The sequence below is a fragment of the Stegostoma tigrinum genome, chromosome 22, assembly GCF_030684315.1.
Source record: "Stegostoma tigrinum isolate sSteTig4 chromosome 22, sSteTig4.hap1, whole genome shotgun sequence".
NCBI classification, from domain to species: domain Eukaryota; kingdom Metazoa; phylum Chordata; class Chondrichthyes; order Orectolobiformes; family Stegostomatidae; genus Stegostoma; species Stegostoma tigrinum.
Window position 1 is genome coordinate 44,807,859 of NC_081375.1, and position 26,426 is coordinate 44,834,284.

At 39.9% G+C, this 26,426-nt stretch overlaps 1 protein-coding gene and 1 long non-coding RNA gene across 7 annotated transcripts in view; one reads left to right on the forward strand and one right to left on the reverse strand.

Annotated features, from left to right (window-relative positions):
- The window catches only part of LOC125463642 (myocardin), a 600,727-nt gene that overhangs the window by 458,972 nt on the left and 115,329 nt on the right, over positions 1-26,426 (forward strand). For 3 of the 6 annotated variants that reach the window (XM_048555181.2, XM_048555182.2, XM_048555184.2), the window contains exon 1: positions 23,266-23,518. The exons of 2 other annotated variants lie outside the window; for them this stretch is intronic. In XM_048555181.2, coding sequence (XP_048411138.2) covers positions 23,413-23,518 — 106 coding nt within the window. In that variant the 5' untranslated portion in view covers positions 23,266-23,412. Of the gene's footprint in view, positions 1-14,189; positions 14,687-23,265; positions 23,519-26,426 lie in introns of those variants that run through there. One more of the 6 variants, XM_048555183.2, reaches the window with a different exon arrangement.
- Positions 535-14,483, reverse strand: LOC125463643 (uncharacterized). The gene is made up of 4 exons (XR_007249882.2): positions 14,110-14,483; positions 11,652-11,786; positions 9,896-10,083; positions 535-8,701 (listed from the first exon to the last, which is right to left on the reverse strand). It is a non-coding gene; the product is annotated as an uncharacterized LOC125463643 (long non-coding RNA).

Below are 26,426 nucleotides of genomic sequence, written 5' to 3' on the forward strand. Positions count from 1 at the left end.
TGTTGAAGCTTAAATTGGCCTCTGCCATCAACAGTATCTTTGCAAATTTGCAGCCAACTTTTCACAACACCATTTTCATTTTTCCTGCACTTAGAAATTATTTCCAATTTTAATTTCAAGTCAAGTTGAAGTGACAGTGAATATTCAAAGGACAGAGATTGACAGTACTGTGAAGGTCAGTAGAAAGAATATCACGTGCAGTGAACTGCCTCCATTCACTCCAAGATTATTTTGCATCATAGACATTGACCAATTTCTTCCTCTTTAAGCTCACCTGACCAAGCAAACTTTTGAGATCCAGTTTAATGTCTTGCCTAAAAGATGGCACTTGTGATGACTCAGCAATTCCTCACCACTGTACTATAATGCCAGCCTGAATAATGTGCTATCAAGTTTTAGAAAGGGACTCAGACTGGTGATAATGATGCAACTGAGGCTATCTGATATTCCACAATAACTACTTACATTCGATAAGAAAGGTGACGTTTGCAGCATATAAAGGAAAGATTTTTTTTTATTTTTGACCTTGTCGCAGTATAACAGAACAGAAACATGAAACTGATCATCTTCTACATTCAATAACATGATATTTGAAAGTCATATGTCATGTTAAAAAATGCAAATGATCTTGATAATTGGAATGAAGCACATAAAAATGAAAATTTCAGGGAAAGTTTTAAATTAGCAGGTAGTTGGATTTTTCCTTGCCGATCTCAAAACCAAGGACCAACTCCATCTCCCAGGAATAACTAACAATTGTATTATCAGAGATGCACTGTAGGATTGGGCTTACCATTGGCATAAGGACACTCAGAATCTATGACCATTGAGACAGAATTTCCTGGGTGGACAATCATATACATCAGCGAGTGACTGCTGACAGCAAACAAGAAGTTAGGATTTAAGCATACGCTTAAAGACTGAAAATGAGATGGAATTTTAAAAATTCTGTGAAACCACAGTTCAGCACAATTTCATGTGTTTGTCTGATAAGTTCCAAACATTACTCTGGTACACAGAAATCAAACCAATGCTTCAACATTTTCTTCATTTCTACATTCATCACTAACAGAGCAGCTGTTGATAATAAACAACATGTTCAAGACTGTTTTTTTCACACCAAGGTCATTTTGACTTCCCAAATTGCAATACCAAGCAAATCCCTGATGCCTCTGTATTGCAAACAACAAAACAGCAAATGAATCATGTCTCACTCTCTAGACAGCCTCACTTGAAAAAAAGTTAGAAGACTTTAACTTTCAGCTCTTGCTCTTCCACTGAGGGCTGCCTAGATCTTTACAACAGGTGGGGAGGAGAGTGTTTATTCATTAGTGAGATAACTTGGCTACTGTTTCAAAGGTCACTTTCTGAGTTCACAGAGAGTTTTGAACTGTCGCTCCACAGCTGTGAAGACAATATACAGGATACAGTTTAGATTGGTGATGATCACTTGCATTAAACAGTCTCTGCTGTTTTTGATATGTCTTTGATTATTAAAAAAATCACTTTTGAATGTTGGACTCTCTTGGATAGGATGACACTTCTCTGCAGTACTGTGTGAGTGCTACACTGTCAGAGATGATTTCCATTGAGACATTCAAACTCAACTGAATGCAGAAGAGATCCTTTCACGCTATTTTGAACAGAAAAACACAAAGATATTTCTCACTGGTGATACAGATTTTATACAATGCAAATGATGACCTTCATCCCATTGTGTCTGCAATGGCACTCTGAATTAGCTTCATAATTGAGGACTATTCACTCACATTTTCCCCATAATCCTGCAAATTGTTTCTATTTAAATCATAATTCAATGACCTTTTGAAACTGCCTCCACAATATTCACAGACTGTATGTTCCAAACCCGAACTGCTTGCATTCACTTCTTCCAAAAATCACTTAAATCTGTGTCCTCCAGTTCTTCATCTTTGAGAGCAGTTTCTTTCTGACAAATAAGTCCAGAGCTTTCATGATTCTAAAACCTTTATTTAAATCTCTTCTTAACCTGCTTATCTTGAAGGAAAACAAGTCCCAACTTCTTTAATCTGTTTGGGGGTGGGAGGGCACAGTGCTCTGTGGTTAGCATTGCTGCCTCACAGTGCCAGGTATCCAAGTTCGATTCCAGCCTCAGGTGACTGAGTTTCTCAGTCACCTGAGCACATTCTCCGCATGTCTTTGCTGGTTTCCTCCAATGTGTTCTGGTTTCCTCCCACAGTCCAAAGAGATGTGTAGGTTAGATTCATTGGCCATGGAAAACGCAGAGTTACAGTGATAGTTTAGGGGAGTGGGTCCAAATGGGATGATGTTTGGATGGTCGGTCTGGATTCGATGAGCTAAGTGGCCTTCTTCCACACTGTAGGGTTTCTATGTTTCACATTACTGATTCTATGATTCACATTGCCATTCTTATCAGGCTCATAAGTCTCGACTGCACTTTCTCCAATGTATTCACATCCTTCTTAAAGTAGCATGTCCTAGAATTGTACACAATGCTCCAACTGAGGCCTAATCAGTGCCTTTTACGTATCTGCTTTTGTACTCTCTGCCACATCAATAACACCTAGGTTAATGTAAGTGCTGTCCCTCTGTCCCAGTACCATTAACAACTTATGCACATAAGTCGATTGCTGATTGTTGGAAAAGCCCAGCTGTTTCACTTATGTCCTTCAGGGAAGAATATCTGCCATCCATACCTGGTCTGGCCTACATGTGATTCTAGACCCACAACAACATGGTTAAATCTCAATGTCCCACTGAAATGGCCTAGCAAGCAATTCAGGTGTAATAACCGCTACAAAGTATCAACAAAGAAATGAAACCAGACACAGCACCTGCCAACAACCTTGGCACCAGAAAAGACAACAGCAGAATCAGCCCTGTTTGTACCTGCATCATCCTTCTTACCAACATCTGTAAGCTCATGCCAAAATTGGCAGAGCTGTCTCACAGACTAGTCAAGTAACAGCCTAACATAGGCATATACATGGAATCGTACCTTACAGATAATGTCCCAGACACCACCATCATCGTCCCTGGAATGTCCTGTCCCACCAGCAGGACAGACCCAGCAGAGGTGGCAGCACAGTGGTGTACTGTCAGGAAGGAGTTGCCCTGGGAGTCTGCCACAATGACTCTGGACCCCATGAAGTGTCCTGGCTTCAGGTTAAACATGGGTAAAGAGACCTCCTGCTGATTACCAAATACCGTCCTTCCTTAGCTGATAAATCAGTACTCCTCCATTTTGAACAACACTTGGAGGAAGCACTGATGATGGCAAGGACCAAAAATGTACTCTGGGTGGGCGATTTCAATGTCTACCACCAAGAGTGGCTCAGCAGCTGTACCCCAGATCGAGCTGTTTGAGTCCTAAAGGATATAGCTGCCAGATTGAGTCTGCAGCAGATGGTGAGGGAACCAACAAGAAGGTAAATCATACTTGACCTTGTCCTTGTCAATCTGCCAAATCATGATGTTTCTGTCTGATAGTATCGGTAAGAATGACCACTGCACAATCCTTGTGGAGACAAGATCCCACGTTCACATTGAGAATAACCTCCAAAGTGTTGTATCGCATTATCACCGTGCTAAATAGGATAGACTTCAAATAGAACTGAAAACTCAAGACTGGACATTCATGAGGTGCTGTGGGACATCAACAGCAGCAGAATTGTTCTCCAGCACAATCTGTAACCTCATGGCCCAGCATATCCCCCATTCGCACATTATCATCAAACCAGGAGATCAATCCTGGTTCAATGAAGAGTGCAGAAGGGCATGCCAGGAACAGCACCAGGCCTACCTGAAGATGAGGTGTCATCCCGGCGAAGCTACCAAACGGATTACTTGCGTGCCAAATCACATAGGCAGCGGTCAGGGCTAAGCAACCACACAACCAACAGATCACATCTAAGTTCTGCAGACCTGTCACATCCAGTCATGAATGGCGGTGGATGATTAAACAACTCACTGGAGGAGGAGGCTTCTCAATTTGATTCACTCCATGTGATACCAAGAAACGGTTAGAGATACCGGATTCTGCAAAGGCTATGGGACCTGACACCATTCCAGCAACAGTACTGAAAACCTGTGCTCCAGAATTTGCCGGTCCCCTAGCCAAGCTGTTCCACCACAGTTACAACACTGGTTTGTATCCAGCAGTGTGAAAGATTGCCCAGGTATGATCTGTACATAAAAAGCAGGACAAATCAAATCCAGCTAATTTCCAACCTATCAGTCTACTCTTGATCATCAGTAAAGTCATGGAAGGTGTCATCAACAGTACCAGCTCAACAATATCCTGTTAAGTGTCACCCAGTTGGGGTTCCATTAGGGCCATTCAGTTCCTGACCTCATTACAGTCTTAGTTCAAACGTGGACAAAAGAGCTTAATTCCAGAGGTGAGGTGAGAGTAGCAGTCCTTGACATCAAGGCTGCATTCAAACAAGTGTGGCATCAAGCACTATCAACATTCTGGGGGTTGACTGAAAATATGTGGATAGTTTACACATCAATTAAAATAAAACATACAGTTTTTGTAACTAAGCTGTAGCTGTATTTAGAATACCTGGGAATGCTTCTTCTTCCCTGAAGTGTGCTCAACAGGCATTAGACCCTTCATTATCAGATATGAAAGCTTGGAGGCTCTTTGAGATGATCATTCCAGCCATCTAGAGAATATCTCGCCTGATTTCAGATTGTATGCATTTTTAAAGCATTGTGAGAGTGCATGATAGTTAACGCTAAACTTGACCATCACTGCATCTGTTTGAAGCCAGTCATATGAATGCAGTCAGGTTCAATTTCTGTCTGTTAGTGTTTCTGCAAGAGAACAAGAGAAAACTGAATGACAGAATTGTTGGTCGGGTTTCCAAGTCCCCAATCACTGAGCACTATTAGTGACTGAGCATAAAAATTAATTATTGCTTTTGGGACGCATATAAAAGAGAAAACCACAAATGTTGGCTTGTTGAAAGGGTGTAGTTCTGTTTCAGCTCTCCTGGTGCAAGTAACTGTGTGCACATTGGAAATCACGCACTCCCCAGCTGCAGACTCTGTCCATAACTGTGCAACATCCTGATATCTACGTATGCAACAAAGCAAACAGTTCAATGACAATGAAGAATTAATACACAAATACACATTTTGATATTTTAGTTATCCGTTCCAAAGCCAGATCCAAACAGGAGTTTGTTCAACAGGAAATAGGTTGTCATATTAACACTTTATCTCTATCTTGCTATAACTCCTCCTGGGAAAATAAGCATGTTCAATTTCCCCAATAATTGAGAAATTAAGTAGAATTTTATTGAAATAACTCTCCTGGTGTGTTATGATATAAGAAGAAAAGGCTTTCTTGCATGTACAGTAGTACTTCTCGCATTCTTGGGATGTAAAGTACTTTGGAATCGAGCCCATCTCCAGATTTTTGGTGCTTCAGGTGAAGTATGACTTTTAAATCCCCCCCTCACTCAAATGCTTCAATATAGAGAAAAGTGAGAATGTATATTTACTCAACATTTGAAATGCTGAATTTGGCACCTCCCCCTCAAAGCCTGCCACCCCAGATGACTGCCTAGTTTGCCTACATAGCCAGGCCAGCCCTGTTTTGGAAGTGTACTCACGGTTGTAATCTAAATGTGGTTGCTGATTTGCACAGAACAAGATCCCACAAACAAAAATGGATGATTGACAAGTTTGTCGCTTTTAGCACTATTTTTGAAGGATAAATATCAGCCAAGATATCAACTCATCTCTTCATCTTCAACTGGTGACATGGCTTCTGCATCGACCTTACAGAACGCACAGGACCTGAATGTGACATGTTTTCCCAAATATGGCACCTCTGGCTGTATAGCACTCCCTCAGCACTGCATTGGAGCATCAGTCTAGATTTTGTGACCAGTCCTCTCAAGTGAGACTAAGCCTTTTGACTTACAAGTGAGAATTCTGCCAGCTGGGCCACAGCTGACTGTTTGTAATAAGGGATTACAGGAACACATTCCCATCATAACCTAATGTGATAGCACTATATATATATTCAGCTGAACCTTAATTTCAAATTGTTTAAGTGTACCCATTCACTGAATGTGTCCGGTATATGATGCCCTTAATATAAAAACAAGTATTTCCATTCCTATGTTCACATGCTACTGTTATTTCAGAACAAATTGTCAAAGAAGCTTTCTGTGTTGCACTGAATTATCACATTGTTACCCCTTATATAACCCCTCAAGGCAGTGGCCCACATGCAAATCTTTCTTGAGAGGAAGTCTTATGAGTCTGAATTTCACTTTATCTTCTGCATGAACTTCTCTATTGCATAGGAAGTGGAAATAAGATACATTGGTATGCACCAAAACACTGAAATTGGGTGTCATTCAGTTTGTTCTGAGTATGTCACGATGGCCAGTTTAAGAATTCGAACAGCAAACAAGTTCACTCCCAAAACATTTGGTGGTACAACTGTGAAATGCCTAAATGTTCCCCATGTGTGTAAACAGCCTGCCTGAAGCAGCTAACACTCAGTCAAGAGAGTAACTTGTCATGTATGTGGTACCGGTGAATTTATTCCTTTCTGTCTTTTCCTATCCCCAGCACACAGTGATCAGTTGGAATTAACCAATAATTTTCAGACAGTCTTGATTTGGGAGTTCTGGCTCAGGACTGAATTAAAAGTTTCCTCAATTACTTCTATTCCTGCATAAACTGCCAGGTTCAAATAAATTCCTCAACTAAAACAATGGGTCATAAACCACAGTCTTAAGCTGGTTGAACTGTTCGACAGTTGTGACATCTTGGTAGAGAAATAATGAGTAGGAGACTTTCTAGTTTAATTTTGATCTCAAGAACAGAGATGAGAGAAGATAAGACTGAAATTCAATCTTAACCTCTGTACTGAAAAGATAATGGGTGGGGGAGCAGCTTTAGTTAATGAACTGGGTGGAATCATGCTTTCAAATTTGGTAGATGCATAATCTCAGGGTCAAATCCTAAATGTGTATAGACACTTGTGAAAGATGTTAAACGGTAGCACTGCTAAAGATAGTTTATAAAGCAATCCACCAGCATCAGAGCACTGTCCATAATTGTTCATTCATCACATTTATCAGAGAAATGGTAGAAAATTAAAGATAAGTGCATTATTCAGAAAAGTATGTTCAACGAAATGTTGAAAAGTAATTTTTTGAATGCAAAAGTGCAAAGTCTGTGGTTCACAATAATGCTGAAAAGAGAGACATGTTCCCAAATATTTTCATCCTGCACTCATCAGGCAAATTGTAAGAAAACCAAATTTAAAACAATCATAACAATTGATACGACAGGATGCTGGTTGGTTGACAAGTCCACTCTGATTGGCCAACACATTGCCATGGAGAAAGCAGTAGCAATCAGTTAGAAAATTTGCAGAAGCCTTGATCATATCCCTTTGTTTGCAGAGACTCAATCTCTGCATTTGGATGTTTGACACATCTAGCAACTGTAAATGAGCCATGTTATAAGCTCTACTGGTTAAGGTAGCTGTTGGACCATTTAGGATTATATATCAAGTGCCACACAACTGTGGAACCATATTTAAGATTTAAGATAATTCTATGCTATAAGCGGTTGTGTTTGGGTGAAATTTGACATTTCTGCATTTGTCCTATGAGGGCAAGATTAAAAAGTTTCAGCAACATGATATTTTTAAAAATATTCAAACATCTGGACTACCAAGCAACTGTCCATATAGTGTTCCCTTTGCTGCAAATCCTGAATAAAATGAAATGAAAATCATGAAAAGCAGAACTTTACATTTATATATCAAAATTAAAGCACTAATTGCACACAATTTGCATTACGTATGGTTTGCTTAATGAATATTCACACAGTGCACAGGGGAAATCCAATTAATTCATTATTAAGCTTCAAGATTTGAGACTTCTTAAATTTAACCTGACCTGAATTAAATGGTGTTGGATAACTCAAAGTTGTTTAATTTGGATTAAATTCAAATTAAATTAAGAAGGTAGTTTGACACTTTATTTAATTCAGATCCACTGAGAATATCATTAGTATGGATTACCTAACCCAATGTGCTTATCTGGCACAGAATTTAAAAATCTTTGTCTACAGCTGGCCTTCTCCTGCAAATGTAGTTTGTGTGTCTGTATATATCTGATTCTAATTAAAGCTCTTTCAGAAATGGACAAAAAAGATGAATTTGTAATGCTATTAGACTGGCTCTGGCATTTACATGTTTTGGACTAGATTATTCCAAAGTTTTTAGAAATCTGCAAAACTTTAAATACCATTAACATTGTCTCTGTTGAAGTATTTATAATTACTGAATAATCTATGTCACACTATGGGGATCAAATCCTTTTTAATTGTACCAGCTGAATACATATTTAGAAAAGGTATCTATAATTAGAAATTGTTATTTTGCAACTGACAATCAGGAAAAGAAATTAGTGATGCAACTTGACTGTCCTTGAAACACAGAAGTGTATACTTTTAAGGGAATCCCTTGTATTGTACTGGCATATTCTGATGCTGTTTCATATTGCTAAATTATAACAAGTGGAATGAATTTCAAGACATGTCGCAATTCCAGGCAGGTGCTGTTGAACCCATCCTATAACAGGCATGTGGTTGCTTGAAGCTTGTCACTTTGATTTCTCCTTCTGGTTGTCAGACCCTCCAGCATCTTACACCAAGGCTATAAAAGACAGAAGTGCATTTGTACGAATGGTTGATGATGCTCTTTTTCTCCTCTGACATGTTTCCATTGTAGCATGGTCACTGAAATGGAACTGGATATCAGGAGGAGCGTGATAGCATAAAAAGGATATTAGCCTCCTCTTTCAATACCCCAGAACCACTGAAAGACCATTCCGAGCTCCAGCCAATGGAGCAACATCGGTTGTCGCTTGCTACAAATGTTGCTGTTGTTTCTCAACTCATTCTCGGAAGGGTGCTATCTGATTTACCAGAAATAATTTTCAATTGACCAGATATCTTGCTGGAATGTTTGAATAAGATTGAAAAGTTAACTCAATTTGTCCCACGTTATGGGTTTTTTTTAATGTTTGGTACTTATGGCCACCAGTAGCATGGTTAACACTGCCCAAAGTCACTCCACATTGAAGTCTTTGACCTGGCAGAGATTTGAGCATTTCCTCCTGTCACCCCGAACGAGATGCAAGTCCCATTGTTGGAGGTGAAAGGACAGTCACAGCCCATTGCACCCAGTGTTTTCCATCCAGGTCCAAATATTTTATGAAACCACTTCCTGTCTTTATTTCCAATTATCACAATGTTTATTCACGTTTTTTCTTCTGTCAGCATTTAAAAATTGCAAATTGCCTTGTCAACATTCAGGTTTGATTTATTAACTCTCACAATGTGAAGACAGGTGCAGGCTCTGCACACTGAGTTTTTGAGGTGTCTCCCAACCACACAAAGTGCCGCAGTTAACTTTGTGACGGGCATATTCATTTCAAGTTTCTGGAGGAGAGAAGGTATTTTCCTGTGCATCTATGTTATATTATGCCCAAACTTCAGTCACATAATACTAGCACTGCCATCAATGGGAAAATATTCAGTTCTATAGGAACAGGAGTAGGTAATTCATTTCCCATGAACCTCATTTACCTTCCAAATAGATCATGGTTGATCTATTTCTCAAAATGAATGTCACTTCATCTGATGAAGAAGCAGCACTCCGAAAGCTTGTGATTTCAAATAAACCCATTGGGTTATAACCTGATGTCTGGTGACTTCTGACCTTGTTACCCCCCGGTCCAACACCGATACCTCCTCATGAACATTAATGTGCAACAGCATAAACTCAATATTCAGTCTCTTTTTCATTTACTTCTAATTTCGTCATTACAGATTTGAAAATCCTTACCTTCCTGTCTCCTTCAGAAAAATTCTTCCTCTTTCATAACTGAATATGAGACAGCACTGGGTATTATTTTTGTACAGGACTGCAGAATAATCATCTAAGTCTTCCAAGCTGTTGAACCAGCATGTAATATGAACAGGCAGTCATTTCCAGTGATCTGAATATTGTTTCAAAGTTGTTGTGACATAGTCCTTAGGTAGTAAAAGTGAGAAGCAGGTTAGTGCACGCTCTGAGTAGTTTTCTGTCATGGACGTATTTACAACATGAGAATACATTGCATCTTGTTCAGTTTTGGAATTTAACAGATCATGTTCTGAAATGTCACCAATTTTACTGTCTTTCTCCTGTGTCCATTTATGCTGTGAAACAGTCAAACCTATAGATATTAGAGCATTACTTGCATTCTTCTTACTGTACATGTGTTAACTTTAGTCCCACACTAGCAGCAGCTGCTGTCACAGATTAACTGTCTCCTCTGGCTCAAATTCAGCTCTTCCTTGGTTCCTGTGCAGTGCCCATTCTGTGTGATTGAAAATATGAGGGCTTCTATTACACAGGTCATCTGAAAGCATAGCAATTGTTAATGGAGAGGTATGCATTAATTTCTCTGTTCTAAGAACAGGATTTGGCTAAGGATTTTAGTTCATAGGATTCCACTTGTACAGAATTGTACCATAGATATTTGTGCTTACGCAGAGGAAAAGTCAGTGATTTATAGGTACCTGTAATGTTCAATTAAGGAGCACCAAATGTCAAAAATTTAATTGTTAAATATGAATCACCATTTTCAAATAAGTTCTACTTTTGCGCATGTTCTCCTTAAAAATAAAATGTGAGTCCAGGACCTAACCATTATTGTGGCTTAGACACCAATCTTTTATATGTGCATGCAACTCAATCCTACTGCAAGGATCCTCCATGAGGAGAACAGCATCAAACCAGTTCCAAGTGATTGTAGATTTCTTATAGTAAATGGACAATCTTATTCCACAGTTGTGAGATGGATGGATGGTATGTACATTTGAACAATTATACACTGGCTAGAATAGTAAAAATTGACAGGGCATCTTATGTTACATGCATTTTAAGTGGTTAAACCAATGCATAAACATTAACCAAGGTCTTTCCCCTAAGGTAGGAGATTTCAAAACTAGGGGCATAATTTTGAGGTGAAAGGAGAAAGATTTAAAAAGGACCTGACGGGAAACTTTTTCACACAGAGAGTAGTTCGTAGGTGGAATGAACTGGAAGAGGAAAGTGTTCCTCAAAAGTGAAGTGTCCAAATAAGAGACAAGTAAAAATAACAGTCGAGAATTTTCATTGTCAAGTTGCGTGCTGAAATAGTGTTGCTTTTAATTTGTGATGTGATTAACCTTGTCATGTGAACTATTGTGCCATCCACTGGTGATTTGAATTTCATCTTAAAAGTTATTGCTCCCAATGGGGATCATAACAATGTTCACATACATTAATCTCTATTTTTGAAACAAATTTTGATCATGAATTCATTTTCATGAGTTGGTCTGTACTGTTTGCAGAAAACGATAACAGGGTGATTCAGTAATGGGCAGAAACAGGGTATTCGCACCGTCATAAAATGAGGCAGAGAGCTTAATTCCAAGAAGACTCCTTTAGTCTCCAGCTTCCCCACACAATAGCATAACCCCGTCCAATTCCAACCTCTTCAGTATGAGTTTACTTATCATTGTGACTGTCTAGCTCTATTCATTTTAACATTTGATACATTCCAAATACTCACCACTGGTCACCGTACAAGTCTACTTTGATTTGCATGTCATTTGGAAAACTAACAATCTCTTAATCACCAAATTGGATGATTCTGGACTGTCCAGACGACCAACCTCCTTCTCTTCCATCAATAGCTTTCGAAGACCTAATGGAAAAAAAACAGAACACTCAGCTGCGCTCCAAGCAACTGACCGCCGTTCTATTCCCAGTTTAATGCAATTCATTATTTTTATTGAGGATTCTGTCATGCAGTGGTGCAGTTCCTTTCTCTGGGGTAAAAGGCTTGGGTTCAAGTCTCACCTGCCTCAAAGTTGCAAATTGGTTGATGAAAACACTTTATGAATAAAATGTAAAAGTGCATAGTTTTCTAAGTACCCTAATGACTTTTCTTTCCCCCTGAGATTTGCCACCAGCAGTGTTTTGGAAAACTTCAATTTTGACTAGAGTCTGAGGTAGCTCTTAAAATTTGTCCTGGGAATTCAGTCACCCAGACATTCCTTGATAGTGCAGTGTGCTTGTTTTGAAACAGCACATTAATGGTCTGGGAGTTGGGAGGGTATACTCGGCATTTTGTCCTTGAGATGGCGAACAGGGATGAAGATCTTCAAGTATGGATTCACTCATTGATCCTTATAAATCAGAATAGGTGTGGGTGGTTTGGTGGCTAGCACTGATGCCTCATAGCGCCAGGGACCTGGGTTTGATTCCACCCTTGGATGAGTGTGTGGAGTTTGTTTGTTCTCCCCGTGTCTGTGTGGGTTTCCTCCCACAGTCCAAAGATATATACGTTAGGTGGATTGGACATGTTGCATTGCCCCTTAGTGTGTAAGTCGGCGCGTTAATTATGGGAAATTTGGGCTTGGGGGAGAGGATGGGATGCTTTTCGGAGGGTCCGTGCAAACTCAGTGGGACAAATGGCCTCTTTCTGCACTGTGGGTATTCTGTTCTTACGCATACCGGACTTGGTCGTACTGGGTTGAGACGACTAGCAGCTCAGATCACTGCAGAGCTGACTAATCCAGCGGGAGTCGCATTTGTCAGAGCTGCGCCGTCATACCGCCAACGTTACTCCAGTGCGGCCCGAAGGAAAATCCTTTGATGTGCCGTGAGAGTTGTTATTTGTAACCGCTGTCTCACCAACTGCTAAACTGCAACTTCGTTCAGTAACTGAAGAAGATCACGCAATTTTTTAAAAAAATATTATTTAAACATTGAAGTACGGCCAAAGGTTCCTTCCCGGGGAATATGAAATGTGATTGCATTTCAATCCAGGACAGAGCTCTCACTCCCCCTGTTGCAGTTTCGAGTCTTAACGGGGCGCGGGACATTTCCCGGTTGGTTCAAAGCCAAAAGCAGTTGTACCACAGTCAGAGTATATGTAATTTCATCTCTACATTAATACAGATATTATTTAACCTTAACGCGCAAATTATGTTTCATTGTGTTGTCTCATCTCTAACTGCCTGCGTGCAGGCAACTTTTGGGGGGGGGGGGAAAGGAATCAGCCTCAAATCTGGATTGCCGAGGTGTTTAATTGTTTGCACATTGTCGGCGTCCCCGAACCGTGGGGCAGAATTTAAACGCCCCCAACCCGTGCCCTGGCGCTGTGCGCTGTGTTCGGACAGCGTCCGTCCGGCGAACGGGTTTCCGTGCACCACTGGATGTGAGGCCGGGGGAGGGACGCAGTAACGTGACACATTCCCCAGCTGTTGTCTCCCAAACACATAAAACCCGCAAGGGAACTTGCTGTAAAAGCGAAACAAGGGCCAGTAGGACGCCACCTCGCGTTTTAATCTGAGCGGAGTTTATATCATGCGTTATATACAGTATCGTCATTACAGAGATTGTAATTCAAGGAATGGAAAACCCTAAATTTAATATGACCAGCGTTTCAATCTGACCAGACTTTATCATGAGTTGGATACAGTACTTTCATTAAAGAAACTGGAATTTAAGAAATGGACAACAAAGTTTAATATGACCAAACTATATATACCTACATGTTTAAAAGTAATTCGCGTTACGAAAAGGTTTAATAATTATATCAATAGGAAGCAGCGGAAAGTACCGACAGTTCCTGTGATTACATTGTATTTTGCTGTTCCAGTATTTAGGCGGCGGGGTCAGTTCATGCAGTTTGAACGGAAGGGCTGATTTTGTCCAATTTTATGGGGAGGGGGGTGCGGTAGGCGTGCTGCATTAATTTAAAGACTCTTAACATGCTAAATTATGAAACCATAAGCAAACCCGTTATCTCCAACTCCGAATTTAGCAATCGGAGCCAACCCAATTATTCAGTGACCCAATATTTGAGTTACTTCCTCGTTACTCTGTCGCTGGGATGTCCCACAGTCTCCCCACGGACAGGGAAAAACTCGGATTTCTCCCTCACTACCGCTTTCTAATTGTGACAACTGCTCATCAGCTCTGAACATCAGCAAATGCTTGGCCGGGACAACAGACCCAACCTCCCATCCTCGAGGTGACGAGCTGGCACGGTCACTATCCATGATCACTAAAGCTCCGAAAGTCTTTAAGCCGATAGCCGCTAGCACAGGCTTCCTCGGAGCCAAAATCTCCGCGGTGCTGCTGCTGATGATGATGATGGTAAAAGCCTCTGTGGTAGGTGTGTCCGAGCTGGCTGCACGTTAATTAGCCCTTCCCAGCGCCGTGCAGTGTGACCAGTTGCTGTCTGCTCGCCGAGGGGGAGGGTGGATGGGACCAAAAAACCTTTTCAAGAGTTTCTCGCTGCACACAGCTACCCCTGCTGCAAGAGCTCAGAAACTAAGTCGTTTCACGTCTACGTGTGAGAGAGAGGACCTTTTTGTTGGACGAATTCTCACTTCTCGATTGCACTGTGACCAATTGCCTCTTTTTTTTACGTTCAAACCCCCCCCCCCCCCGCCCTGTCTGAATTAATTCATGGTTTGAGAAATTGAGGATAGTTTCAACTGGTCTTGGCCGATATTGCTGGAATTGTAACTATCAACATGACACTCTTGGGCTCGGAACATTCTCTATTGATCCGAAGCAAGTTCAGGTCAGGTAAGACATAGTATAACTTGTCGCATGATCAGTTACTTTTGCTTTAAGTTTAAACATGTATATATGACATGTTCGAACTTCACTTTAGTATTCCAGGGGAAGTTGGTTACAATGAAGACATATTGTTTGATGTAGAGATGGTAAGGGATCAACCTGATATGAGCTGGTTAATTAGCTATCAGGAAACTTATTTTTGTTGCACTTTCTTACGTTTCTGTAAACTTTTGTCATTTGGCTTTAGTTTTAACTTAATTCTTAGACTTTGCTGGACAGATCGTTCACAGCTAAAGCCACATCTAACTTAAAAGGGAACGTAAAAATGTTGATACCGGTCTACTTCTTGTAATGTTAGATGCTGATGTTGTGTGGATCTTTCCAAAGTGCAACAGTTAGGTGGCCATTAGGGCTTTGAGATGTTTGCAATTATCGCATTTTCTATAAGTCAACTTATTTACCTGTCCTAGGCTAGCTGTAAAACAAGATGAAGATCAATGGTGTGTGTATTTGCCAAGGTTTAAAGAGAGAATTAACCTCTTTCAGACTTACTTCAGTGTACTTGTTTGGTAATTATTGATGTTCGTTTCATTTTTGTTTTAAAATTGTTTTCTAAGCAATCAATTCAGAGATGGTATTATGCACCTCTGAAACAGGCAGGACTTGAACCCATGCCTTCTGAATCAGAAGTAGGGGCACTACCACTGTTTCACAAAAGTCCCTTACCTGTTCAATTGAAACCAAATCTGAACTGAAAGCACCTGAGTTTTTTTTTATTTAATCAGCACAAGTTATTTTCCTAATAAGCCTGTTGACAGAGCAGGGGTAGAACAGAGTAAGACCTCCAACAATCCGAATGTGTCCTTGAAAACCAATGCACCATTTCTGGAAAGACATGCCCCACTGTATCTTTGGCTTCGATTGGCCCTCACCCATTCTTTGTCTACTAATAAAACTAGCGCACAGCAAAAAATTTCTTGTCTTTCCCCTTCTTTTAAATTTAGAATTGTTGAAGTCGTTGTAAAGTCCACCGCACAGCCATGATTAAATGATCGTATAAACTGTACAATTTAGTTGTTTATTGTCAAACAATGTTACATTGGAGGTGAATTTGTTTGTGTACTTGTTTAAAATTAATTAATTATAAAGCCATGCATTTCACGCACGATTATGCATAACCAGATGTACTCGTTTGTCCTGCAAACTGAGCAACTGAACTCACATTATTTAAGAAATTGCACCATGCTGTTTGTTTATAATATGTTTGCAAACAAGGATCTAGTCAATTAACTAAAGTAAAATTTTTAATGAACTTAGCATTGTCTGCTGCCACAAATAAAAATGCCAATAGATTATCATTGTCAAGAGTCGTCAGATTATACAAATATTGTACATGAGTTTTTTATATGAAATTTGTTCACACTAAATTTATAATTATCGAATTCTTCAACATTGTGACAACACTGCCACCTTCCTGAAATAAATTATAACTGAATTTGACATTACATGGTTTATTCATCATTCTGATTTCAGAAATAATTGAATTTCCTACTTTTTAATTGAAAGTATCAACTTTTTTTTAAAAATGTAAAATTATGAGGATTAACAGCATTGATAGGAAGCAAGGCATTTAGATAAAGGAAATGGGCTATATTTTACTGCTAAGTGAATGCAAGACAGCCAGAAAACAATCATCAAATTAGAGTTTCCCCTGGAAAATAAATTAGTGCCAAACTTTCTTTTCTCAAAAATACTTATGATGCACAGTTGGTCCTGACTTTGAAACATGCATTACTTTGAATACGGTCATGCAACTTTCTAACCTTTTTGGTAAACTGTCAAAAAAAAGCACAAGTGCCACCACAGCACATACAAACGGCGTGAGAGTAGACAGTGGGATATTGCAACAAAAATTACAGTTTAAAGTGTCTGTGCAGCAGGCAGATAAAAGAATTTTTACCCTTTTTGATTTTTGATTCATGGATCAATACAAGTCATTATGTACATTTTTTTGTTACAAATTGGATACTTGTCTTTCACAGCACATTTCTGAGATCTATACTACATGGTCCTGCATCAGTGAACTAAATATTGGGCCATTAGTTACCTGATTCTATGTTTACAATGGGAGTCGTGTTCTATGTGTTTTAGCCAGTTGATGGTAAACTCTACCAGAAAACAGTTCAATCATTGTCCACTTCTATTCCGTCTCAGGGCAGCCTTTTCTTTGTATACCCATGTCCCTTTATAAAATTTACTGAAAATATGATCATTTGCTTTAAACCGTTGGGACAACAACTCACCATTTTAAGTCAAGATTAAGTGAATTATTCTATTGACTTATTTATGAAATTCAGCTGCTCCTCAAATCAGTTTCCTGTTGTATATGTGCCAGCAGCAATGTCTTAAAATGACTGGAACAAAAACAAGATGCATTATTTTATAAAGCATTTTTGATCAGCAATGTTGGACTTCACGTCCAAAGCATCGCTCATTTGTTCTCAACCCATTGACTGCATTGTGAAATTGATTTGAAATCAGAGCCCTGGACAATTAATAGAAGTGGAGATCAAGAATTAAATGGTGAAGTTATAATCTTTGAAACATTTCTGATATGAAATTGTGTGCAGTGTCCTGTTAAATCCCATGTATAGTCCTGGAGCGTATGATGGAGTTAGAATACTACAATATTAGAATTTGTGCTATCTGGCAATATAAATGCTTCAGAGTGTATTTTTTTTAACTTCCCATGTAAGCTTAACTCACAGTTTTGCTGCCCTTAAAACTAATCCGTTCATTCATAGTGTTTTTACCAAAAGTCTCTTTTAGTCTAGTTATCTTTAATAACACCATTTAACTTGAATGTGACATTAGTCTCAAGTATAATTATCTATGGAAATTAGAATTTATTATTGGTGCAATGTTACCGGTGTGACATCAGAATGTACTAATGTGGTTGCTGTCCCAAAGCCGTTCCACCCTAACTCCCTATTATCATCATTCTTTCCAGTCAGCATAGATGCTAATATGTTGACATCTGCAACATCTGACACCAACCTGTTGGTATATGTCTATGATCTAAACTCTATTACACTGACGAGCAGCTGATCTTTAACTGCCCACTAGAAAGGTAGTTTGACTGAGACTGAAACAGAACTGGAGTTCCTCCAAATGTCAGTTTAACTGGAGTTAATGGCCATTTTATTAACCTCCTTCCATCCTTCAGTGCTTGAATTTGTCAGATTATTCTGTGTTTTCAGTCACTGTAATCATGGTTGAGTGGTGCTTTGTGGAAAATTCTATGTTCATTGTCTTACTTTGCTTTACCTTGTGCTACTGTGCAGCATTGGCTGTTAGTGGAAAGTACTGACAGCCCTGGGGATTGGAAATTGAAATGTCATTGTGTTGGAAGGAGCCTCAAATCCAGCCTGGCAATCAAAACTCACCTGAATGTTGGTGATTTAAAGAGCAAATGAAATGATTTGAATGTGTCTTTTCTGGAATTTCTTAAAAAAAAGATGCATTTTATATTTTGCTGCACAGCCAGGTATGGTAAGTGGCAGGTGCGTTCATCCCTGTACAACTGAATGTACTTTAGCAGATAATGGCTATAAATATTCCCTAACATGTGGCACTTTAACATTAAAGTTTTATAAGCAGCACGGTTGGTACAAAAAGAGCTAAAGTTTGTCTCTGTCAATTAAACACTTGAAATCCAGAAGTAGAGCAAGTTTTAAAAAGACAAAAATCAATTACTGCACTTCAGTCAGTACTTGGCAAGAAAGACAGGTCAATAGTTTACCTGGGGCCTCAGTTTGGCTGAATCTACCCAACCTCATTTGGTCATCTGACAAGGTATAGAGTGGTGTCTTTAGCCCATTAGTGCTCTTGAATTTGAATCCAGATGGTACAAATGAAAGCACAATGTGGTAACCCATTCAATTTGAATCTCATGTGTCGGCAGTTAAGAATATTTATGCAATGCGCAAAACAAAAGAAAGGCTCAACAGCTTTTTTTTTTCAAAAAAATCACTCCCTTTTAACATTGGGAAGGATGATGATGATTATTAGAAGGCATGGACAAATAACAGGCTTTGCAGAGAACTTCATGGGTAAAACCCCTGTTGTAGAACTGTAACTGGTTCCCTGGCATGTTGATAATGGAACGGTATTCAGTGGATCTTATTGTCAGACAGGAGCCTTCCGATAATATTGGCATTAAAAATAAGGAATATTCTTCATCTATTTTCTTTCCTTTGTGTCTCTTATTTTGTTGGGGTATATTTCTCGTGCACTGGATTCCATTCAGTACCTTTCCTAAATAACTTTGTTGTGTGTGTGTGGTAGCCCTAAAGGTGAATATTGTCAGACTTTTTGAGCTTGACATACACAGAGGCGTGATAACTATTTCGGGTTTCTCCCTCCCCCGTACGCATATGGTCCCAACAGGAATTGTTTGAAAGTACATGAAGATACTGGCTCAGTTTTATTTCAGATGGCAAATTCCAGTGAAATTTAGCTATGTTGGCATTACAAATTAGATCATCTAACTGCACAAAAAATTGTTTTGCCTCACAATGCAGGAATTTTCCGGAATGTTAGAGGGGATCTCTATTAGTCATCTGGTCAGATTGGCTCTACATCTCGATTTGTCTATAACAAGATAATTTCTCAACACTATACTGATCTCATCCCTCATTAACAGGGATACTAATGAATATTCAAGTCCTAGTCATGGGGCCACTTTGTAATCCATGTCTCTACACTACCATTCTTAACCTCTTATGTATAACCTTATCAATTCATCCATATGTTACAAACACCATGTGCATTCAAATAAAGAACTTTTGCTATGTCTCCTCATCACTTTTCACTACTCAGAACATCAGTGAATGAGGTCAATGTTTCAACTACACTGGACAGTCAGCCTCAATTTGGTGTTGTCAGAAGCAAGAATTCTGTAAGCTGAGACATGGATGATGCTTGATACGTCAGAAAAGTGACTAGTAATAGAAATCAACAATATTTATATATCTCATGAGTGGAAGTAAACTTAAGTGTTAAACCAAAGAAGAAAATTCTTGAGGCACCTGAGACTGACTCCACCTCTCAAATGATGTACATTTGGGTGAGCTCAAGCAGGTATGAACAGAATGGGAATGTTTAAAAAAAGCTTCATAAGAAAAACTGAATAGAATGGAAACCAACTGCTTTAGAGTTCAGCCTGTCATATGGTCTCACACCCTACCTTGCTGTGGATCTCATCATGCTTTTGCACAATGTAATTTTTGTGAATGCAGTTGTGGCTGTCATAATTGTAACCACAGTTATATATAAAACGTCATGTGTTAATAAACAACCCAAATTGTTAATTTCAAAAGAAGATATACACAGTTACCTTGTAAACCTTCCTATCAGGATGAGCTGTAACAGCATGTTTTCTTGGCAGCTGCTTGCTATTAGTTAAACAACCTGTATTCATCTGAAATATTTCAAAACCCAGCCGTATGTGGATTCTGGGATGCAGATACCATTCTTTTCAAAAAAAAATTACTGAAAGTTGTTCTGGTGCAGGGGAAAAAAATGCATACCAATCGTCTTCATTGTCAATTTTGCTTCTTTTTTCTTTCTTTCTACTCTCTGCTATCTATTAGTGACTGCTTGATAACACACTTTACAAGTTAGATTAGATTCCCCATGGTGTGGAAACAGGCCCTTCGACCCAACAAGTCCACACCGCCCCTTGAGCATCCCACCCAGACCCATCCCCCTATAACCCACACACCCCTGAACACCACGGGCAATTTAGTATGGCCAATCCACCTAGCCACTGCCAACTAATGCATGATTTGAATGAAGGGAACATTTGAAAAACATCATTTCAAACATAACAATTTCTAGTATAATTGTGCTCAAAAATCCATGATGGCAGCTCTCAAAATTTGTTTGTATGAGGTGCCTTTACCGTTTGTGGAAGGGACTGCTGATTCCTCATGAACATTCTGAAATAAAGTTGGGATTTGCACTTCAATCAGAAGAATGATTGCTTCACATGGACACCACAATAGTTGGATTGTTGCAAAATAATTTTTTTAGTTTAATTTTCTGGTATGTTCATGCTTACTGAAGCAAATGATGGGGTTGGACCACCCTTTCACTTTACGCTCACTGTCAGCATGAAGTGCAGTCTGTCAGGTACATTCAGTTAGTCAGCTGCAGAATAAGACTCTCACAAGAAAGAGAGAGACTCTTAGTAATGTTTCTGAACTTCCAGTTGAGGAGATGTTCCTAAGTGCATGGTTAGCACAGTATGTTTTTCTCTGAAACATTCAGTTTCACTTAATAAAGGTAAAGATGCAGAATCTCAGTGCTAAGTATTTAGGTAACTCATTAAATGTCATATCTGTAATATATAGGAACATAGGTATAGGGGTAAGCCATTCAATGTATTGAGTCGGTCTTGTCCTTCGGTTAAATCATACTGATTTGTACCTCAACACTCCTTATTTGCTTTGTCTCCATATCAAATACCAAACAAAATTTAATGATCTCAGTCATGAAATCTCCTAGTCAAAGCAGTTATGTATTCATATCTTTTTGGAGAAGCGACCTCTCTGATTTCTATGATTCTGTTAATGGCAAAAGTTCTTTCTTTCTTCCACCCGAAGTTCAAGATTGTTCTTGATTCCCAGCCGCATCAAAACTGTTTAATGTGTTTTTAACACCACCAGTTGGGTCAATCCTCGATCTTCTATACATCAGGGTGACAAGCTGAGTGATGGCTACTCTGCTTCCACTCTTGTCTCCTGCTGAATCCTAATTCAGATTCGGAGGTGAGAAAGAGCTTTCACATAGACAGCTGGAAAGAGGACAGAAGTCAGGACTCAAGAAATAAGCACAGCAGCAGGCCATTCAGCCCTTTGTGCCCACTCTGCCTTTCAGTGAGCTCAAGGAAAATCTTCCAACAGCAGCATTTTCCTGCACTATACTCTTATTGCTTACTGTTTTTGAAATGTGAAACCTGTTGGACTTGGAAAGTAAGACCAGAAGTAGGCCATTCATCCTTTGAACCTGTTCCACCATTCAATATAATTATGGCTGATCATCTAATTCAATAACCTGTTCCACTTATTCCCATACCCTTCGATCCCTTTAGCCCTAAGTACGATATCTAACTCCTTCTTGGAAAACATTCAATGTTTTGGCTTCAAAACATTGTGGCAGAGAATTCCACGGGATCACCACTCTCTCAGTGAAGAAATTTCTCATCTCAGTCTTCAATGGATTACCCTGTAGCCTTAACCTGTAATTCCTGGTGCTGGGTCTTTTCATCCCAATATTAAATATGATGCAGACTCCACATCACTCTGGAGAAGAATATTTCAAAGATTCACCAGCCTCTGAGCAAAGAAATTCCTTCTTGTGTCAGTCTGAAATGCCCTGCCCCTTTTTCTGAGACTGTGTCCCATTGAATTATGATGGGAAACATCTTTCCTGCATTTACCCAGTGGAGACCTAAAAGAATTATGTGTATTTTTAAAATGAAATTAGCTATTATTCTTCAAAACTGGAGAGAATATAGGCCGGAGGTTTTTGATCTTCTTGCGGAGAGACAATCCTTTCATTTTTAGACACAACTTATGACGACATTGAAAAAGACACATGCTCAGCATTTCAGAAGGAATTGGGGAAAATTAACTTTTAAAAACCTTACAGAATGGAAAAATCAAGATTAGCCTAGAAGACAAGTGTTAATAAAACCAGCCATTTGACATTTGATAAGTTCGGGACTAGATTTAATAGCATTTAACCACAATTATTATTATTGCTATAAGTTCTCGAATCACAGACATAACGTTTTATACAGTGTTCATTAACAAGTCCACAGAAAAGCTCTTCACATAGGATTGCTATATTCTCTTCCGCACATTAGTCCAAACAGCAGTTTTGTTACATGAGCATGATGAATGGAAATTGGCGCAGGGCGATAAATAAATAAATGGACTTTAAGAATAAAATGATGCCGTGTCATATCAGTTGCCCACTGACATTCCCTGCGTGTTAGCTACCATTGACTGCAAAGGGAGCAGGGCAGGCGTGTTAACTTGATAAAGCACCCGCTGAAAGTTTGCATTATGGAAAAAAATCTTTCCGGCAAAAATCTATCGCAGGAATATCAAACAATGCAGCAGCAAAGGCAACAAGAGTGCGGAATTTGTGCGGAGTTCTTAGCTGGGCAAACAAGTTGCTTGACGTTCAAACAAGGGTGCAACTGCCTGGCAGATACATTCACAGCCCGACAACTGGAGGTGCTATTTTTACCAGTTTAATTTGATCAGTTGTGTCGAAATCATCTGGTTGGATTGCGGTGGCCGGGTCAGAGGGGCCTCAGCACTTCAGCCTGAGGTTTAACTATAGCAGCCTGCCTTTGAGAGGGTTCTATTTTTAATCTAGGTTCCCCAAAGACTTGAATTTATCAGTTCAGCCTTGTGGCCCACAGAACAGCCGGGACCTGTGAGGAAATATTTAATGCAGGTTCCAACACGAATGTCAGAAGCTTTATCTACAGCAACACCAGAGGGTGTGCTGAGTGTGTGATCTCAATTTGAACGGAGTGTTTCCTGCCCATTCATTTCGGTTTCTGAAGGAAACACCGAAGTATGGAGCCAGTTAGTGGGTATCCGTCTGAAGTCGGGAGCTTGTAGGGTTTAGGACCGTTTGAGGAATTGAGCATGGTCTACACCGCAGAGTCAGGGATTACGCCTTGCAAAGTATGTGGAAACCGGGATGACAGCTGTCATGCACACTCCTATTTCATCTCCCAGGAATTAAAAGGAGGTTTGCTGATCGAATTTTCTTTAAACTTTACTTCCCACACACCGCTCTCCCCACCCCCAAAAAAGTTGGAAGCATCTCCCTTTTAAAGAAAATAAACGATATTGAACTGTACTGTGAAGATGTGCACTGTTTAAACTGTTGCGAAACCCTCCAGTTATTAGTCACCAGACAAGTTATGGCTTCTATCACTGGGCGTTGTTGGTTCAGTAACAAATAGGATTCCAGCTGCTGCCGCTTTTGAATTCACCGTTTGGGTTTGCATATGTAAAATTTATACCTACTTTATTTAAAAACAAAAAAAAACATAACCCTGAAACTCGCGACATGTTGCATTTTCGACAACAGAAATGTATACATTCAGTGCAAAGCTATCTCAATTAAACACATATATAACATTGGTTATTAACATATCCACAATGGCCGGCTCAGAGTCTGGCATATCCACACCATACAAACTCTCTTGGAGAGAGTTTAATATGACAGCATAGATGCTGCACACTGGTGGTGAATTATCTTTTGGGGGTTTGAGTGTTTAACCTCTCGGTGACCACTTTTTTCCCCTCTCTCTCTGTTCTACTTTATATTCAGCACCGGGACCACACACTGCCGTGATCCTGTTTAAAATACTTGTTTATAGCTACGCATCCTGTTTTTTTTAACCATATATTTGTAAGGGTGTGCTTTTTGTTTGTCTTCCAACTTTGTGCAGCTGTTTGTCGCGGATACCACGGATTGGTTCTTAAATAATACTTAAATAATCCTTTTGAAATTTCAGGTTATATTTGAGTGTAAGACTTTAACACTGATTTAATGACGACAGACTTTCAAACTAGCAACAAAAAGAAGTGGGAAATTGACATTCTGGAATTTTAGTTTTAAAGAATATTTGAACGTTTTGAAGTCACCTGATAGACAAGTGCGGCACTGCATCTAGATCTAACCTTGGAATGTGCCCTTTGACTAAGTGGTTGGATCCTGAGCACCCACTAGAGGGAGTATCATACTATTGCAAAGATATGGCTGGCTGGTTGCCGAACTGGTACATTAGTGTCAGAGATAGTAGGAGCTGCAGATGCTGGAGAATCCATGATAACAAGGTGTGGAGCTGGATGAACACAGCCAAGCAGCATCTTATGAGGAGGAGAGTTGACGTTTCGGGCCTAGACCCTTTCTGATGAAGGGTCGAGGCCCAAAACGTCAGCTTTCCTGCTACTAAGATGCTGCTTGGCCTGCTTGTACATCAGTATAGTGATTTATTTCTCAGGAGTCTCAAAGTCGTTCACACAGTGGGGGGGTGGGGTGGGGAATAGCATTGCTGCGCAGCTCGTATTGAAATGCTTATGGTAACGGTGACTACTTTTTCATCGAACAAACTGTCATCAAGAATAGTGCAGGGACCATTCCCTTTGCCACTCCATAGTTCACGCCACACTCCCCACCAACCACCCCAACCGACCTGGTACCTTCCCTTGTAACCGTAAAAGATGCAACACAGCACCTCCCTTATCTCCATTCAAGGCCCTAAACAGCCTTTCCAAGTGAGACTGAGCTTCAACTGCATCTCCTCCAACTCAGTCTATTGCATCCGGTGCTCCTGATGTGGTCTTCTCTGAGACCAAACATAGACTAGGCGAGCATTTTGCCAAGTATCTCTGCCTGGCCCGTAACGGCCAAACTAACCTCCCGGTCACTGCCCAATTCAACTCCCCATTCCCCCCCCCCCCCCCCCCCCGACATGTCTGTCCACGGCCTCCTCCAATGTCGAAGCAACCCGGAACGCAAATTTAAAGAATAGCACCTTATCCCCACATCCAGTCCTGAAGAAGAGTAATACCTGAAACGTTGACTGTTCCTTTCCTCCGAGATGCTGCTTGGCATGCTGCATTCTTCCAACCTCCTGTTGTCTATCTTGGATTCCAGCATCTGCAGTTTTTCTGCCCCTAAGAATGGGGAGTTAACTGGTGGCATTGGTTGAAAGGGAAGCAAAAACAGAAGTTGCTGGAAAAGCTCCGCAGGTAGCATCTGTGAAGAAAAAAATCAGGGCTAATGTTTCGGGTCCCGTGACCCTTCGTCAGAACTGAGAAACATTTGCCAAGTTATAAAGAGTACTCCTTGTTTTTTGAATAGCACCATGTGAGCGATAATTCCATATAATGGCTGTACACAATGCTTCATTTAAAAAAGTTAGTTTCAGTACTCCCTCAGTGCAGCATCAGAACCCTTGATTTTATTTACACTTTAACTGAATTGAAATATTGTTAATTCTCCTACATATTAGCATGAACCAGATTCCCCTTCACAATGAATCTGTGGATTTGCTATCATGCATTTTCTACTAACAAAAGGACAACACAGATACATATGCACCAGACAAAATTATTGTTGCATCCCTAAAACACAGAAATGTCCACAGCATGAAGAACACCTGGCCAAATACAGGTATTTTTAAATCACCCTGTCCAGAAATGTTGTCATTTACGGCTGGAGCAGATGAGACTTGAACCCAGGCCTCCTGGCTCCAGAGGCCCAGACACCACCCCTGCACCGGAAGAGCATTTCTTGCTGAATAGATGCAGCTTTACATAATCCCTTGCAGCTGTCTGAAGTGACCTGCAGGCAATAAAATTCAGTGATGTACTCTTTAAGAAGTACAGGTAATGGGATGCTGCCCTGAACTCACAGGCTGAAGCACTGCTCAAGATTGAGCCTTGCTTTTACTTCTTTAACGTCCCTTAGAGCTACGTTAAATCACAACATTTCCTGCACAGATGCTGTTGAATCAGCTGACATATTCCAACATTTGCTATTTTTATTTCAGTTGGTCAGCATCCTCTATATTTTGCTTTTGCATCAAAGTTCAATCTTCTTGTCCATTTATTAAGTTGTACAAGCCCTAACTGTTTAATGT